Genomic DNA, 19442 nt, shown 5'->3' with positions numbered 1-19442 from the left:
TGCAAGAAGTGGGCTCTGGACAACGAGCACTTAAATCTGTTAATTCTTCAGGTGCCACAGGTCTCTTTGTTATTCTTGTGACAGAAGACTAGCATGACTACTTCTCTGGGATTTGTCACATCAATCACTGGTCACCACCTCCACAGAAATCTTTTCCTGAAGACATTACTCTACATGTAAAAAATGAAGTTTCTTGACAGGTGAAGGTGGTTCTGATGTTAATGGGAGAGTGATGAAGGTCACATACAGTTAAGCCTGCAACAATCTATTACTATTTGAAGGAACACAGGTATTGTTGCATGAATCACTGCTGCTCTGCCTACAAATTAGGAGATCATAATGCAGCATGTGCATTGAGAGCAAATATGTGTCTTTCTCCAAGAGGGAACTGTAGATGCATTCAACTTCAGATGCATTCAAGGCTCCTGCAGAGCCCAACACAAATGTTGAAAGCCAAAAATCCCAAAGGGTCTTTCCATTTTGTGAATAAAAATAAATGTTTGCCTTATCTTATCAACAAGAAGCACTGAAATACAGTATGCAAGTGGTGATTGGGTGTGCTTCTACAATAGGTATAGGATGAAAAAGAAGAGGGATACTGTCCATGAAGGTCTGTGGATATTTTAGGGGTTAAGAGAACCAATGTTTTAAGAAAGGGATTCACTCTTCTGAATCTTGGGAAAACATGGTTTGAGTCTTCCAAAATTACAGCCTGAATAGCAGAAGCCAGAGTGGATTGTGTAACGGAAACTGGGAATGTCCACCACACATGCTGTTAATCTCTGCAAGCCATGGTGGGCGACCATGCCTCTGATGCTTTGCCCAGTTGAGGGCATCATGGCACCTCCAGGGGCCCCTGAACACACACAGTTTGGCACTGCTGAGAAGACAGGGGAGCTGCAGATAGTAGTAACTGTAGTGGGAATGCGAAAGATCACTTGAGAGATAGGGTGTGGTGTCAACAGTGACCCCTATGTCCGGGAAGCATGGAGTTAACACCAGGGCCTTAGATTGTAGTAACTGTGCTGCACAACTGCAGCCACTTAGAGGCAACAAGGCCCTCAGGGTTAAAAACAACACCTGAAGAAGGGGAGTTTTGTGGGGAGCAGAAGGAGGAAAAGTTGGAGGAAGGGAGAGGGCTGACAGACTAATGGACTGGTGGAGTGACAGACTGGCTAATGGACTAACTGAATGGAGACTACTGAGTGAGGGGGCACTGCTGTAGTAAGAAGAGCTGCTGCTTGGATAACTGGCAGCTGTAATAACTGCTTGGATAACGTGCCTGCTGTAATGGCTAGGTGCGCGTGTGACCTTGTTTGATTTTTTTAAATGGCTGGTGAAAAGGACACCTACTAATCAGCAGTGTGCCTTTTTTTCACTCTGGGAAAATATGCGAGTCAGAAATACATCAAGAACTAGCAGACTGTTTGCTAATTGGCATAATTTTGTTGACTATAATGAACAGTTGGTTCAGGATCTTGGTGTATAGACCTATTGAGCCTGTGTATCTTTATTACATTGAAACTGCCTTTGCCCTTGCTCCATATTCCTGATGACTCCTGGTGACAGTTCTTGATAGGGGTGTGGAGACTCCAATTTACGCAGTAGGTATCCGTAGACACTGCAGCTGGAACAGGGATCCCACACCATGGGGAGGCCATTTTCAGCTGCATCCCCATGACAAGTCCAATGGCTGCTTCAGCCTTTCATCTTTGTCTGTTCTACCAGCTCCCCCTTCTCTGTTGGCCACCTGTTACTGGTCCTCTTACCTGTTCCCAGGCCTCTCTCACATCTCCACCTCAACACTCTACATTCTCTCCCTAACATGAGACTATCTGAACAGACTCCATTCTTTCCATGTCAACTCTGAGCATCTTACAAAATAAAAGAGAATTGCTCATGAGATATTTTAGAGCACATAACGCCTGTTGCTAATTTTCCATGAATTCTCTGTCAGAAACAAGACATTTGCTCCATATAATAAACAGAATTAAACATTGAAGGCCTTAGAAGGTATGTGTCAGAGTTGTAACAAAGTGAGGACCATACTTAGGGAAGCAGAAGTTGGAGTCTGTGTGCTGAAGTAGCAAATGGCAACAAAGGTCTTGATGAAGCTCAGCAAGCCTGGTCTGCTTGGTGGTGATGGGCTGGTAACACCATGTGCACTGCCTTGAGTTTTGTAATAGAAGGAAAGTGAGGGCAGAATCTGAACCAATTTTTCAGCACTGATGCAGCTTCGATGCAGCCCCGAAGTAAGGGAACAAACATTCCTTTACCTGAAGGAGGCCTCTGTGACTTTTCCAGTGCACAGCCCATTGGTACAGCTGCATCAGTGCTGAAAAGTTGCACTGAAAAGGGATTGGGTGCTGAGAGATCAACAAGCCAGGTTGGGATTCATGATAGCTTATCCAAGTGAGGCACATTTTACGAACAGCCCCTTGTTCAGAAATTTTTGTGCAGTGGAAGAAACTGGACCTGGAACAGTATTTGTCCATTTTAATACATAAGACTTAGAACTCAATCAAGGTCATTTCAGTCTCCTTTGCTCTGCCTCTTTGTTTACAATTTCTTTAAGCCATTTTTGCCCAACATTGCATATACGCACCAGGGATCAAATGTGTACACCTGTGGGCAGCAGGGCCTAAGAGGGGGGGTAAAGGGGGTAATTTGTACCCGGGCCCAGGGTCAAAAAGGGGGCCCAGGAGCCAAAAGAGGCGGCACAGAAATTTCCTGGGATCTTACAATTTCCTATCTACTCAGACTCGCAGCCTGCATGGGGTGCTGGCGACACTACCACAACTAGAGACGCTGGGGACACTACTGATGCCACATGGGTTGGTAGACCTGGGCTCCAAGGGCTTTTCCAGCTGTCTCTACCCACCCTGTTTTGCCCCTCCCTGCTCTGTTTTACCCTTCCCCTTTTGCAAAGGGGCCCAAAAGAAACTTTGTACCTCTTGATAAAATTCCTCTCAGAGGCCCTGGTGGGAGGGCAGAAACAGGTTAATTTTTGGCTGACACATTCTCTGCAACGACAAGAGCTAATTTTTTTAATTTAAAACAACCCATAATGCTTAAATTCCCAGCATTCTGACAGTTCATGGAAAAATAGCTCACAATTGCTTCTGGAAGTGCTGACTGACCTCCATCATTTTGGTCAGTTCCATCTCTATGATTACCTTCAAAGGTCAGGATGAGGACCATTATCTCTGAAACAGTCAAGGTAGTGCCACTCTTTGAAAGTGACACGTTAAGGTGGAGTTTAATGATCACCAGTCCTACTTATAATCAAAACAGGAGAGTTTTCACTTCTTATTCATTTTTAAAGGGCTATTCAAACATGCTTTTATCTCCACTAAACAGCCTGCCATGTATTTGAAGACATTTTAGTTTTTGTTTCTACAGACATCCAGGGGGGAAAAAAGACAGGAAAGGAAAAGAAAAGAAGAGAGGCGAGTATTTTGGAACACTGATATATAAAGATGCAAAGGCTTATATGGCAGTGAATGACTTCAAACCGACTCAGACACATTCATCTTCCCAAAAAGAATTAGACTCAGTGTGATTCATTTTAATAGCAGAAGAAGAAAAATAATACTACTGTGCAGTGCTAAGTTCCTAACCTTTGAAGGTAGAATAGAAAAAAACACTTTCTTCCCCCATGTTGTTGAAGTCTGCCTACCCATCTGTTATGTCCAGCTCCTCAATTAAGGTGAACCCACGAATTTGAGAAAGTGTTTAATAAAGACAGCAATCCATTTAAATGTGGGAAACTGCCTGCAGCTTTATTTTAACTGAGAATTCAGTTCTTAGGCCTATGTACTCGGCGTGAAGTTTGTCTGATGTTCAGAATGGAGTCTCCTCTCACATGCAAAATAATTCCAGATATGCCGTTACTACCTGGGCAAGAGCAAATTGGGGAGTCAGAGATGACATTTTTGGATCACACAAAGGAAGCATCCATTTCTAATGGACATTGCCTTGGCTGGTCATCCAGAGATACAGGTCAGGAGAGAATTGGCTAGGACATGGACATATTCTTCTTGGCATACCACTGAAACAGACATTTTCATCATGGGTAATATAGTATCCAAACAGATGAGATTAACTACATATTAAGTTCCTCATTGTACCTGGGTCCAGGGTCAAAAAGGGAGACTGAGTACAAAAGGGGAGAGCTGAAAATTTCCCAAGATCTGAGCTGGCCTTAGCAAAACATGGAGACCGGGCTGATACAGAGTCCAGGTAGATCTGGGCTCCACATCAGGAAGTCTTGGCGAGTGACACTTTTCTGCCTGTCACCCCCTTCCCCTGTCCTGCTTCATCTCCTCCCTGTCCCGGTTCTGCTTGTCACCACCGCCCCCCTCACCCTATTTCACCCCCCCTTTGGTGATAAAATTCCTCTTGGAAGCCCTGAAATTCCTACACCTGAGGAAGTAAAGCAAACACTGCACCTGAATGCAGCAGTCACAATTGTCACACACCTGCATTTATAAAACTTACAGCCCAACAATCAAACATGCTGCCAGCACAAGCCTTGTTGAAATGAATGGGGCATGCATTTAAGGCACATAACCATATTCACTTCTGGCCACAATTGGGCAGCCTTGCAAAGCAGGAGCCTCTCCCCGGCTGAGTTTCTCTGGATCTTACCATTATTATGCACTGTCAGAACTTCAGAAGCCCCTTCAGATTTCAGTCATATTATACAGGTACTTTTCAACTGGGGCTGAACCAGAATGATTTTTAGCCACTTCCTGAAGTGGAAAATCCATTGAATATACTTTTGTGACTGTGCCACCTTCCTGGTTGTGAAGATCTGTAGTACCCCATTGAGAAAGGAAAAGGGAGGGGGGGAGACGAGTATCTATTGCAAGAGCCACTATCTTCTTACATTCTTGTGCTGATGGCCTCCCATGAGATTTAATGCTAGCTGATTTCATTCATTCCCTGTTTAAAATACAGCTATTTCTGCTTTGACAGTTAGCTGGTATATATCTCAAGTACTTCAATTTGTTGGGGTCCAAACCTATTATTCTTTATTCCAGTAACTCTACTTCTGGATTCAAGGTATATTGGAGCCAAGTGTGGATATTTATTTACCCTGCTCATCATCAGCTATTATAAAAAGTACACTATAATTATTGCTGAAGTGAGCACATAAATAAGAAAATATTTAATACTTAGTGGTGAGAAAGTTGCATTCTGAATGTGCTCAGAGGCACTCTCTTCAGCCTAAGGGGGGGAAATGAAACATAGTCCAGTCTAATGCATGATATATCGAGCAAGGGCTAGCATAAAATGCTAGATGTGCACATACATTTGATAAACCAAATCAAGTGTACTCAGACTGAGCCTCAGTACTGTATTTAGCTCTATGGTTAAACAACTTGGGTTCTTACCTTGGAAAAAATTGCTCAGGTTTCACAACCTTCAATGTTTAAACTTGAAAAACTGTATCTCCATTATCCGAGACTCTGTAACCTTACTGAAGATGCCTTAACACTTCATTCATGACTGAGCTTATAAATCCAATAGTATTTAGATTTCTTTATAACTCCACCTCACTCACCAGATAACTATATTACAATGCATAAAGAGTTGAATTGGACCCATACACTTCTATCTGCCTGATCTGCACACAAAAACAATCTTTTCAACATATAGCCTAAAAAACATTCTTAGGAAAACGGACATTCTGTGGATTTCCACTCTGCCGAGCAGCCCTTACATTAAAACTCAATACCAAAAAAATTAGATTATATTAATTTGAAAAATATAAAATTTTAATAAAGGCTACATCTCTTAATTACAATAATTATTGTACCAAGTAATTTTTCTTTAAATGAAACTCTTTATAATGCATAATTTACAGTTTAAGTAGAACAAATGTCATGGCAAAAGTCATAAGTACAAGACTTGTAGTAAAAAGGCATAAAATATATTTATACATAAACCCCTTAAACAAACAAGGGAGAGCTTGGACCCTGAACATAGGGCGAAACATGGCGTAGTAACGCCATGTAGGCACAGGTACTGTACTGATTGAAGTGTTTTTTTTAAAAACACACACTAGAGATAGTGTATTAATAGGGCTTTTTCACCACATTTTTTTCTACACTATATACACACATATACAAAAGAAGTGTGACATTGGCATAAAATGCACCAATTTAAACACAAAATATAGAAATAAAAATGTCTTTCTGGTGTGGGTGGGTTCTTTTTTCACAATACATACAAACATAGTACAATCACACTGAAGAAGTGGTGCGATGTTTCATAGCACAATCAAACAAGTTCCACACATTTCATCTGCAATCCAGTAAGTGAGCTTTGATACTGAAGCAGCTTGTCCTCTGGGGAACAGAGACAAATCCAGCTGCAATCCCAGAAGGCAGCACTGCAGCACATCTGCTTACAGAGGGCTAAAATGCCCAGAGCATGCTGGGAAGCTGCAATCTCAACACACACAGTTGTCTGATGGTATGAATGTGTTTATCAGAATAACAGCCTTCATGAGAGTGTTCCCAAATCGGTACCCGGCCCTTAAAAAGCATGGTGGAATCTTTTAGGGGAACATGTGAGAGGAGCCAGAGTTTCACCAGGACAGTTGGAGCAAGTTATATAGGGCATGAACCCACAGCTTCCCTTCACGCCAGTGGGAATTACAGCTAGCATGAGATGCTGCATATGTTGGCAATTTGGCCTACTGGCAACAGCTGCAATAGAGAAAGTACCCGATCTGAAAAATACAAAGCAGTATAGTCGATTTAAAAAAAATAATCTGGTGATCTAATTATAAATGTGGACTGGATGGTTTCAGATACTGCTTTTCCTTCTATTCTTGGGATAGGCATCTGTCAGCAAGCTGGACTCTCTCATCTACTGGGGTCCTTATTAGAACTCTATGCTTGCAACTTGGGTTACTCTGCTAAAATCAGGCGATGGATACAATACATGTGACTCATAAGGAGCACCCATCCAGGCAGGTGTATATTCTCACCACAGAAACTGACAAGACCTGTATAAGACATGTTATTATTCCATGCAGCAGTACTATTTATTAGGTCTGGTACATACATGACATTCCTAATCTCCTAATCATGGTTAGGGGAGCAGGAGCACTCGAATTTCCCAAGGAGCTGTACTACATCTGGACCAGTACTGGTGCTAAATATTGTGAGCTTCAAAACAGAGTTCACGATCACAGTTTGCAAACTGTTAAAAAGAGAACCACAGTTTAGCATTAACACCAGTGTGGGGACAGCACTGCATTATGGTTGAGTCCAAAAAAAGGAATGGAGAAGTAGGGCAAGGGAAAGATCATTCCAGCCTGTAGGGTGTTCCCAATCTCCTAAACATGGGTTGGAAAGGGAAAATATTACACTGGCACCAGGCCTTAGAGTCAGAGCAGCATCTATTAAAATGCACCACTGAATAAAAGGGTAAATGTGTAGGACACTATCCATTAGTCTCTCTCTTTGTTCAAGAAATAAAACATTTGGAGAAAAACTGGGCAAATACAATTCCAGTTTGTGTTTTAAGGTGGCAGAAATGAATGTACTTTTTGTTTTGTTTTTTTAATTAAAAAAAGACAGAATTCTTGTTATTTAGATAGTGGAAACAATGTAAAAAATAAAATATAAAATCACTCTTTTCTCTACATCACATCCCCTCCTTTCTCCAATGTGTAAAGCAGCATGTCCATAAACTGGACTTAAGGGAAAAAACAGACTATTCAATAAATATCAATAAGGATTACTGTAAGGTAAGCTATACACAGTTTCTCTTAGTCCATAGGTTTGAGATTCCCCAGGAAGTCATATATTATGTATGGAAGTCTTTCAAAACATGGTCTGCATCTTCAATAACCCAGAGTGGTCATGTTTTTAATAAATAGTTCAGGGCTTTCAACATCTCAGTACCCAGCTCAACGAACACCTTTTGTTTTTCAGATTTGCTAAGGCTGATTTGGCAAAGTCTTCGTAGATCTCCATTTATTTTTGCTGCATTTTCTTCATTGGTTCAAACCTTCCTTCAAAAGCTTTGTTTGGTGGTTGTGTCCAAAGGCCAGCATCTTTAGCTTATGTTTCTTTAAGCACACTCACACAGGCAGTTCCAGTCAGCCACTCAATCAATCCTTTCAACTTTCCCAAGGATTCTTCCTTCGTACATGGGCAGAATGGCATCATCATCCCAGATTTCTTCAAAAACTGCACCGCAGTCAAACTCATCACTTGCCTTTTTGAAGTAATACCTGGAATCAATAAGATCAACAGATGAGAAATAAGTTTACACTTCAGAATTACATTTTTTTCTTTTACATCACTACAGCACACACATCCAACATTCTACATCTGGAATTCTAATAGGCTCTCATAGGAAACTCCCTTTCCTCAGCCTCCAAATGTTTCCCACATTTCCACATGTAACTATGGGTAGATTGTGACAACATCAACATAACATCAGAAGAAGAAGCCTCCTGGTCTAGGCCAAAACTCCACGCATCTTGTTTCCTCTAGTGGCCAGCCAGGTGCTTCTGGAAAGCTCATGAGCTAGACATAAAGCTGGGGTTGGTAGTCTATTTCATACAGCCTCTGAAGCTGCTATGCGGTTGCACACTGTCTCTGAACTTTCCATTTTGCTAACAGCCATTTTTGGACATATTTTCCACACATACCTTATCCCCCTTTCAAGCCACGTAAGCCAGTGGCTGTGATCAATTCTGTGGCCCCTGCTTTTGGGAAACCCATGGTTTTTGAGAAACTTCACTGTGTGGCACATCAGAACAATATAATAATCAATACAGCAAAAAATCCTACTATATCTTGTGATGGCCCTACCTAGTCAGTCACCACCTTCATTTTTCATATGAACCCACTCCTAAAGCAAATGGCAAAAAGCACCCATGCAGTTATGGTGGAGATGGAACTGAAAATGGCCTATTTGCAGTGAGTGATCCTTGGCCCTAGCTGTAACATACAGGACAACTTGCAACCTTGTTATCCATCACCACACTGTAAATTCTATGGCCCCATTCCCATGTTGCTTCTAGAGTAGAATGCATCAATGCTCATAAATTAACGGTGAAGAGCCACACAAGTAGACTCTATATGTACATCATTTGCCACAAGGATGCTGTTTTCAACAGCACCCCAGTGATGCTTTCTGTCTGTTCGCTAGCAGAATTTGACCCTTATCCAAGGTTTGGGACAGACAGATCAAAGGCAGTGATCAAGGGCATGGCAGGCCACTTGCAAAATGCCCTAGCAAAGACAGCTAGGAAGAGAGAGATCTAGCTGGACCTCAGTCAGCATAGTCAACGAACATAAGATGCACAGAGGGAGAGGTGCTAACAGGAAAACAATCAGAAGCCTGCTTTGTGGACCATCACAGGATTGTATAGGAAGTTTTTTCTTCTTGTGTTAAGCTCATGATGCTTTAAAACTGACCAGATTATAACCCTACTCAAAGCAAAGTCCAACAGCTTCTAGGTCCTAGAATTGGACCCCTAGGTGCTTATACAAACACTGGACTGGAATACACAAAGATCCAATTCTAGGACCCAGAAGTTGTCTGACTTTGCTTGTAGTAGGGTTATCAGGTGGCCAGTTTTAAAACATTACAAGTTTAACAACCCCCCCCCCCCCAACCTAAACTACCTAACTGTTTTTGTCAGTCTCTGGGTTGGGCACTTTAAAACAGTGTGCCAATTTACATAAATGGACACAAAAGAGGTGTGGATCAGTGTACCCAATCCCCTACACTACCTCAGGATGGGAGTTAATTCTTTCGTGCAGGGATAATCAATGCCCACATCCTAGTCTTTATCAATTAACTGCAATTAGCAAACACAGGAAATGCAGGAAGCTACCTGCTACTGAGTCAGATCATCAGTTCCTCTAGCTCAGTACACATTGATTGGCAGTGGTTCTGCAGGGCTTGAGAAAGGAATGAACCTGGGATTGTCTATACAGAAGGCATTTCTGTGCCACTGAGCTGCAACCTTTCCCCTCTAAGTGGAATACATTATACATACATATATGTTTAAGAAAGGGGCTGTAGTCTAGTGTTAAGAGTATCTGCTTTGCAGAAGAGCCCTGGTTCAATCCCCAGCATCTCCAAGGTAAGGCAAAGAAAAATTCCTGTCTGAAAAAGAGCCATTGCCAGTCAGTGTTGGCAGTACTGAGCTAGATGGGCCAGTGGTTTGATTTTATATAAGGCAGCTTCCTATGTTCAAAAAGAATCGGGTCCCATGAGAATAGATGCTATAGCAACCAACCTCCCCTCTAATCAAATAAACCTCCAAGGCTCAGAAATGGCTCCTTTATGGGTGCCAATCTCTCACTGGGCACATATGGGAGATGAATAAAGCTCTTGGAAACACACAGCAAGCAATTTGAGTGTACCACTTAATTAAAAATGGGGGAATCTCCAAGGCAGTTCTTTAACCCGTGCATAAGTACTGGTGGCAGCAGGTCCAAATAATTCTCTCTGTCCAAGTATCTGATTTAAGGACTTTGGAGTGTCTCCTACAATTTAGAAACATCTATGAAGTGGCTCTCAAAGGGGGGGGGGGAGAAGTTACACATTGTAAAATTTGGAATGTTTCCTTTGGAATGTGTGTATAAAAGCTTCAAGCTGCAGACAAGTTCCAAAACAAAAACATCCACTTTCAAAATTACAGAGATTGTTGCATTCATTCTTGGATATTTTTTAGTGGACCCGAAGTAACGAGCACCCTTGGCTTGGACAGCAATATTTGCTACAGAAAGGTCAAGCAGCAGTGTCCTGCTTTCCCTTTCTTTAACTTTGGATCCTTAGATCATGAAGCCAATGTTCATGCAGACAAAAAAGCGCCCCTTCCCCTCTTGTGTCAAACAGTAAGGACCCCTCCATTATCCTGAATTAGACCGTTCAGCTTCTTGATTAAAGGTTCCTTTTATCCCCCTTCCAGCATTCTCAGGCTGCTTAATTGCATATGCACAAAATGAAGGCCTTCCATTCAGAGGGTTAGCATTTAGGGAGCCTGTTTGTCTGCTACCACACACACACACACACACACACACACCCTTCCTTGCACCCAGGCTGATCTCTCAACCTCTTCAAGAAACCCTTTCGCCATCCAGTCATCAGCAAGAATTATTCTCACCATATAAAAGGAAAGAAACACACCCTCATGCACCTCCAAGTTGCAAAAATGAAATGCTGCACACGCAAGTGAGGGATACATGGTTCAAAAGTTACCATATTTTCCATGCAAATTAAAGAGACAAACACTACTATAACAGCTTGGAATATCCTCTTTTTAAAACGTACGCTCTTTGGCTAGGGAATTACTAAAGTGCCAGTTTTCCTTTGATATTTAAGACCTCTGAACACACCAACAAGAGGTTTTATTTACCTGCCTTTGATTGGGAAGATAACAAGATGACTCCTTTAATCAAGTTAGAAAGGGAAACTGTTTAGTCATAGTCCTTTTTGTCACTTCCAGATGTACCCATGAATGTAACAAAATCCATTTACTTCAGTGTAACCAGACTTCTCTGACTGCCCAGTCCCCTTCGCTCATCCCAAAACCAAAGTACAATGAAATTTACTTCTAGAAATCTCTAGAACTAGTAGGCCAGAGAGGAAAAATTAGGCAAAAGCTTGAATGAGGCACAAAAGGATTCAGTTTTATCTCCTTCTTTCCAAGAGGATAAACAGCTGTAGCAATAACTTTCCTGTTGATCTTAAACTCTGGCAGCATTGACAAAATTCTTTGTTTGAACATCACACTTTATTTTCTTGGGGAGAAAAAAGCTCCACGCACTATGACCTTTTCTATAACGACAACTTTATTTCACACAGGGAAGCGCAAAAAAGGAGGAGGGGTGGGAGAGAATGCAAACTAATATCTTTCCCCTACAGCCTCTTAAAACACACCAGGAGGTCCTTATTTGCTCGTAGACGCGGGTTCTCTATTGAAACACATTTTTTTTATGTGACAAGTTTTGCTCCCCCCTTCTCTTGCCTGGATCCCCTTTTTTTGTCTACTTGGACATCTGGCACTCATACAGTCTACCAATCTTGTCATTACTATTTTTTAAAAACTTCAGATGTTTTAAGATTACCCTGCGTGTGCATGTGAGAAAGAGGGAAAGTGAACTCCAACCATATAAAATCATCACAATCTTCTTTGACACACACCCATCCCAGATTCACACCGAACAACACCGTCTCACTCAGAGAGACCAAAAGAAATTTGAGGTACCTATGTTGCAAACTGACTCATTCAATAAAGAATGCTTAGTGTCAACCATTTATGCATGTCTTTGTGTATTAAAATGAAAGGCAAAGGCTTCAAAGACATGCTTATTAAGTGTGCCTTAGAACAAAATCAATGCCAGATGTGACCAGAGCAACCAGCCAGTCCTTCCTTAAGCAATCCCTGCTACTCTGGGCAGTACAGCCTACTTCCCTGAAGGTCACCTGGAGTTTCACTCTAAGTCCAGCCAAAAAAAAAATTAAAAAAAAATCAAAGCTTAGATCAAAATGATTCCCTGGGGGAGCAACACATTTGGATAATTAGTTTCACCTTGTGTCTCTACAAGATAAAAAACCAACCACTGGTCTTAGGCCCAAGCTCCTTTTGTACACATCTGTGTTACCCAAGGTGCAAAAGGAAAATATCAAAGCCCAAACAAACCAAAATCCATCCTCGTAAGTTATTCGAATATTTTAAACTAATAGTTATAGTGCGTCGGGGCCCAAGCAGTAGCACCTGTCAAATGCTTTTGGACTTGTAAACATCACAGCCAAGCATTCCTGGTGGTACCCTGAGCTCACATCCTTCCTATGTTATTATGGGAGAGAGGCGTTCCCAATTGCTCATCAAGCAATTCCACAGCAAGTACCAAAACAGGGCAGGCACGTGACTGAACACTCATTCCAGGTATTCACCTAGCAGCTGCAACTGGTTGAGGCTTCTAGGTGTGTGTCTATCACATGCTTTCAGGCCCAGGTCTCCCTTCTGTTCATGATAGCATGTGGCACAGACACACATGGTGGCCAAATGGGAACATGCATTCTCCTTAGTGTGCCATTCTGCAAATAGTTGCAAAAGGATAAAATGATTATAAAACGTTTCAGACGCTACATGTGAAAACCTGGTCTAGAAAATATTTCTTATGGTGGCTGGGTTTGCCAGGCTTGGGTGAATCTCAGTCTACTGCGTTTTGCTTAGAGCAGGGGTGCCCAAACCCCTGTCCTGGGGCCACTTGCAGCCCTCGAGGACTCTTAATGCGGCCCTCAGGAAGCCCCCAATCTTCAATGAGCCTCTGGCCCTCCGGAGATTTGCTGGAGCCCGCACTGGACCGACGCAACTGCTCTCAGCATGAGGGCAACTGTTTGACCTCTTGCGTGAGCTGTGGGATGAGGGCTCCCTCCACTGCTTGCTGTTTCACGTCTGTGATGCAGCAGAGGCAGCAAAGGAAAGGCCAGCCTTGCTTTGTGCAAGGCCTTTTATAGGCCTTGAGCTATTGCAAGACCTTCATTCATTCATATAAGTTCATCTTTAATATATTCCTTTATGTAAACTTATGTAAATTTATTCAAATTTTAAACGTAAATTAATTCTTTTTTTCCCCCGGCCCCGGAAACAGTGTCAGAGAGACGATGTGGCCCTCCTGCCAAAAACTTTGGACACCCCTGGCTTAGAGCAAAGGTAACCACTGTATAGTTTGCAAGACATGCAAGCCCTGGGTTCTCCTCTATGCTCAGCTGAAACCAGACATGGCCCCATCTGTATCATCTACACACGACCGACAGTTGTGTGGCTGATAACACATGGAAATAGGAGCCTATTCACACAGACCTGTTTCTCCCATGCTCACAAATTATATCACAGTTCTCTGCAGATGTGGTACAAGAGTGTTGTGTACACAAGAAAATGCAGAGCACATGAATCAGAATCCCAGCAATAAGGCATTTCTAGCTCTGAAAATACCAAGTTGAAGCTTCAGTGCGACCAGAATGGCAACCGTTGTGCCCATAAAAAAAAAAAAATTCTTGGACTCATTCTACAGCATCCTTATGGTGTAGTTTCCAAACTGTGTAGCACACCTCAGTACCTCTAGCTATTTGTGCAACATAGTTCACATGACTCATACCTACTCTTGCCAGGGAAATCCCTTGTTTTGGGGAGATTCCAAACATACAACTGCTAACTACACAGAGAGGCATGGTCCCATTTCCCATCATGCCTGATAACATATTAATTGGTCCCAAGGTTTCAATCCAGAGGAATGAGGCTTATAAAACAGAAGAACCTCAAGAATGAGACTTTTTCCCCCCAGAGGAACCTGTGACACATTGGAGCTTCACTTGTGCTGTAAGTCAGTACGGTCTCCAATAGCAAAGCTTGAAGTGGAACATACAGTAAGCCAAGAAAAGGGAAATTCAGTGCTTAGAATAAATCTTGCATATCCATCAACTCTTATAGTAACTTGTTCAACTTCCAATAATATTTTTACAGAATGCAAATGCTTTGGCATGGACTTGGGTATCACAGAGCTGTGAAGAAAGGAAAGGGTATAGAGCAGTGGTTCCTAAACTTTAGTGTCCCACAACACTTCCGTGCATCTAGAAAGCCTGCCAGAGCCTTCTCAAAAGCACTTTTAGTTTTTTGTTAAACCAGAAGTGCCTGTCAGAAGGCTCCAGAAGGACTTCTGGTGCATGGGGAGACCATGCACTACCTCCCCATGCTTCAGAAGGCCTGCCAAAGCCTTCTCAAAGGCAGCACCCCATGCAGTCTTGCTGTCAGCCAGCCCGCAGCTACCTGGGGAGTGCCTTGCAATGCCCCACAGTGTCACCGTGCACAGTTTGGGAACCGTGGATATAGAGGGACGAGAGTTTAAGTGTAGCAAGAGCAGGGAGGGAAGGCAGAAAACAGTAGCTATTGGAATGATTAAACAGTCAGGCTGTGGAATGATGCTTCACCACTTTCCATCTGGTGTTCGCGCTTCCATTGCAGGTCATACATTTCCCAAGCTATTCATCGCTATGAGGGGGGTCAAAGACATTCACATCCTAGCTAATGTGAAAAGTGGTGAAATGCACGAACTTAAAACACACGATGGCAGACGTGAACAAGTTTGCCCTTTAGGTGTTATGCAGGAAGCACAGAAGAGAAGTCAAATGACTTGACTTCATGTCCCTTGCTCCTGTATACTTTCTAAAGCTGCCCTTAGTAATTCAAAATCTGCACTGAATACTAAATTCTGCTCTGGTTGAACACACTGCCCAAGCTACTTTCCAGAATTGTTGGTGAAAGCCAACATCTTTCTGCATATAGTTTGCCACCTGGTATAAAAATATTCAAGGTCGTTCATTTTCCCATCACTATTCCCGCCACTATAACATTTAGGGTGCAATCCTAACCAACTTTCCAGCACTGACTTAGCTGTGCCAATGTGGCGTGTACTGCATCCTGCAGTGGGGAGGCAGTCAAGGGGGCCTCAAGGTAAGGGCATGTTTGTTATCTTACCTTAGAGCTGCATTGTGGTTAGCTCAGTGCTGGAAAGTTGGTTAGGATTGCACCCTAAGTCTCTCTCTATGAAGTATAAGGCTTTGGCTTAATGCTTAGCTATTTATTTAGCCTGGTACAGAAACCAATCAAAAGCAGAACATACTTCAGATGCTGCTGTATCTCTTGCAAAGGTGACACATAGCCGAGATCCTGTAAGAATCTCTATGTGCACCAAGAACCTGGTAACAATACTATTCCTCTGAGACGGATTACTCTGCAGCTGATTGTTGCAAAGTCCAAACTGAGGCCTCGAGAAATAAAATCGTCCCCCCCCAAAGAATATCATTCCTAAAGCTGCAGCAAAGTTAGAAAAAGGACCTCAGAACTTTGAGTGAATGTTTATTATCCAAGGCAGTGGGCTCGTCCACTTGTAAAAGGCAGCTGTGCAGACAACATAGTTATATAGTCTACCCACCATGTGAGGCCTAGGGTTGCCAGAGTAACCACCCACCCTCTTAACTACCATTGGTTTGGTGGGCAAATACAAAGAGGATAGAAGAACTCAGAGTCTGGTGAGGTAGTTGCAGCCAACCTTCAAAAGAGTGCAGTAAGCTTTTCCTTGTGGGAGGATGCGTTGAAATATCTGTTGGTTATTTTGGCACACAGTCTCTGTGCACACCAGAAAAAGGAGGAAGAAACCACAAAGATGCTTACCTATAATTTCCCTTTTTGCTCAGCTGCTCTTTAAAGTGCCCAAGTGTCAGGCTCTGGGCCTTTAGCATCCTCCTATAGGGAATTTCTTCTCCACAGAAAAAATAAGTGACAACCAACTCGCTAGGATGGGAGGAGTGAACGACAGGGAGCTTCTTTGGTTCTTTGTGACTAAAAAATAGGAAAAGGGATAAGAAAAGAAATAGGTAAGACTTCATAACATTTGGATAACATTTCTACTGCAGCCAAGAACACAATTATATGAGGCAAAGATAGTCAGCCAAAAATTTTCAGTACCTGAAAGTTAAAATAGCAACAAATCCTTGATACCAATTAATAAACTAAACACTGAAGGGCTCTATGTCAAATAAAATGCTGCAGTTGAAGAATGGAGAAACTAGGATTGGATGGCATATGGAACTTCAAAAACAAAGAGCAATAAAGTGTGGGGTGGAACACCCAGAATGAATGAACAATCCTAATGATCAGCCAAAACTCATTTAAGAATGCCTTACTACCGTTGCACATGTGAGTCAGAAACAGCCCTAATGCACTGCCTTGGCGCCCGGGGCTGTGACATCAAGATGTCACATGATGTTGTGACATCACTTCTGAGTTCTCCCAAGAGAAGTGAGGGCTACTGCGGCAGCTTCACGCCCCTGTTCCTTCTCCTGTGGAGGCTCCTCTTTGAAGGAGAAGAAACGGGAGGGGGGAGTGAAGCTGCCAGTGGCCTCTTCCATAAAGAGGGCAGAACCTGAGGGGCAGTCACGTGCCCACCTTGGCACTTCAACTGCCAAACTTCAATTGCTTTACAGGCTGGAGCTCCATAGCTCTTGAAGAGCAATCAAAAAATTTCAGCCAACACTGCAACACCAGCCCAGCTTTCATGCTTTCTGACGCAGTTGCATCACTATGCTATATGGATGGAATAAACTTTCACCTCACACCCGTAACCTTCCAGTTTCACTTTGCTACAGTCAGCAAGAGTGTTGGTGCCTTTTCAGAACTGAATGCTGTGACTCAAGATTCCACAGAACTTCTGTTACTGAAATTCCTTTAAGTGAATTATGCAAAACGTGTTCCTTGAGGAAGCTTTCTACTGGGGCTCTCAGGTTTAAGAAAACTTTACATCATAGAATATATTCTGAGAAAGAGCCTGGGTTGGACAGAGAAGTTAATCTCCACTTGATGAGTAGATAGCTATACAAGTACGTTCCCACTTCTCAGCTTTAGAAAACACTGGATATCCAAGACTTTGCAATAACAGAAAGCATCTTTTTTCTTCCCCTCCCCTCAAAGAAACATGCACCTACAGCCATCGTAATCCAAAGCTCTGAGGAGCTCCAACTTTTGCATGGGCCTTTCACATAGGGCCAGCCCAAGACCTCCTGACACCTGAGGTGGCATGCCAAATGTTGCCCCCTATTGCCCAATAATGCACCAGTCTCTGCTCCTCCCATTCTCCAGTGTTCTAGCTCAGCACTAATTCCCCCTCCTCATTTTCTCTTTTCTGTCCCTCCTTCTCCTTTTCCAGGAAGTGGAAGGAGGAAGAGGAGCAATGGAGGCAAGTAGGCAGACAGAGATGGGTGCCCCCCCCCCCCAAATCTGCTGGCTGAGCCACAATTGGCCTCAAAGATGGGCTGGTCCAGTTTTCACATGAGCAGGGGTTTCACCGTTGACCTCTATGGCAAGGAACATTCCATATATTATTCTACACCAAAGTGAATGGAAAATCTGCTGCACACATCAATAACTGCAGGAGGTTTGTCTGTCATGCCAGATTCTGTGATGCACTGTGACCAGGAAGCAGTTTGGTGGAGTACTGGTACTCTGTGCAGCAAATGGCAGGAAAGTCAAGCCCTCCTTACACCTTACACTCCTGAGGAAGAGATATGCTCTTATGGAGAAACAAACAATTCAGCTACCCAGCATAACAGCAACAGTGCACTCAATGCCATGTAAGCAACTTCTGAGGCTACACTGACTTGGCATGTCAAAAGGTCACAAAGTGTTACTCCACAGTAATTTAGTCTTCCTAATTTGTTCCAAGTCTTTGTAGAGTGCCTTCAGGAAGAGGGAAAAAAAGCTACCAGCAAAGACAGCTGGTGGACTTAAGGTCAACCAATTAAAAATGAAAGGCTATAGTCAGGTGGCTTAGCCTGGACTTCAAACATTACTCATTGCTTAAGATGAAGAGGGTAAGAAAGAAAACTTTAATTATTTAGACTGTAGTAGCAGATTTCTTGTTTTAAAAGAACTATCTTGTAATTAGGCTAATCCAATCTTTGTCCACTTTACAGAAATGCAAGCTAAAAAGAATCAGAGGACAAGATTTGAAAATGTTTTGTTCTTGTTTCACCCCATCAGAAAACACACACACTAAGGGCCAAACTACATGTTACCAAAAAACACATGAGTTTCGTGCTGGTTTTTTTCCTTCTAAATAGTGCACAGGGAGCATGAAACACCCTGCAACCTTGACAAGGGACAGGGGGCTTTAGCTCTTAGCCCCTACTGCAGTTCCTATGTAGTTCCACACACTCTCCCTGCACCATTTCTAATTTTTAAAAAGCATCCATTACCTTCACTGGAAGATCAGGGGGCATAGGTATAAGGACTGCTGCAGGGACTACAAGTTAAAGGCCTTCATACTTCAATTTCACAGTATTTTATGCGGGACCCTCACTTTAATTTGAAAAAGGGGCCAAATTCATCTGTTCTTCATATCACCTAGTTTCGCTCTATGCTTCTACTATTAAGAAGAAACCATGTTTTCAAAGCACTCTCCTAGGATAAAATATCTCGCTATATGTCACATATGGAAACACTCACTCTTCTGTTGTGACACTTGCACTGCAAAATGGAACATTTCCCCCTGGTACAGAAGTCAAGTGGTTGCGATCCCTCGGCTGATTTGAGGTTGAACATCTAAAGTTTGGAAAATGAAGGAAAGATAGATGAAGCACTTCAAAATCCCACCTAGAAATCTCAAATCCATATACTGGGAACAACCAGGGACAGAACCGAGGATACATCTTCCAATGAAAGAAAGCAAAAGCATCATTTGGAAAATGTAACTGGGTTCAGTTCCAGAAACACATACAAGGCCATTAAGAAAGCAAAAACAAGACTGGAACCTTAACTATGACTAGAGAGAGCTTATCCTTTCTAGGGCACAGTTCAATTTAGCTACAGACATATTCATAAGCCTGGAGCTATG

General features: G+C 42.6%; 1 protein-coding gene across 2 annotated transcripts in view; it reads right to left on the bottom strand.

Moving 5' to 3' along the window:
- Nucleotides 1-6764: 6764 nt before the first annotated feature.
- Nucleotides 6765-19442, bottom strand: part of AXIN2 (axin 2) — a 43857-nt gene continuing 31179 nt past the window's right edge. For both annotated transcript variants that reach the window (XM_066613760.1, XM_066613761.1), the window contains exons 9-11: nucleotides 19055-19150; nucleotides 16226-16393; nucleotides 6765-8257 (exon numbers count right to left, since the gene is read on the bottom strand). In XM_066613760.1, coding sequence (XP_066469857.1) covers nucleotides 8131-8257; nucleotides 16226-16393; nucleotides 19055-19150 — 391 coding nt within the window. In that variant the 3' untranslated portion in view covers nucleotides 6765-8130. The remainder of the gene's footprint in view (nucleotides 8258-16225; nucleotides 16394-19054; nucleotides 19151-19442) is intronic.

The sequence above is a fragment of the Tiliqua scincoides genome, chromosome 2 (genome assembly GCF_035046505.1).
Source record: "Tiliqua scincoides isolate rTilSci1 chromosome 2, rTilSci1.hap2, whole genome shotgun sequence".
Classification (NCBI taxonomy): Eukaryota; Metazoa; Chordata; class Lepidosauria; order Squamata; family Scincidae; genus Tiliqua; species Tiliqua scincoides.
The sequence above is the reverse complement of the archived record's forward strand: the minus strand, read 5'-3'. Positions and strand labels throughout refer to the sequence as shown.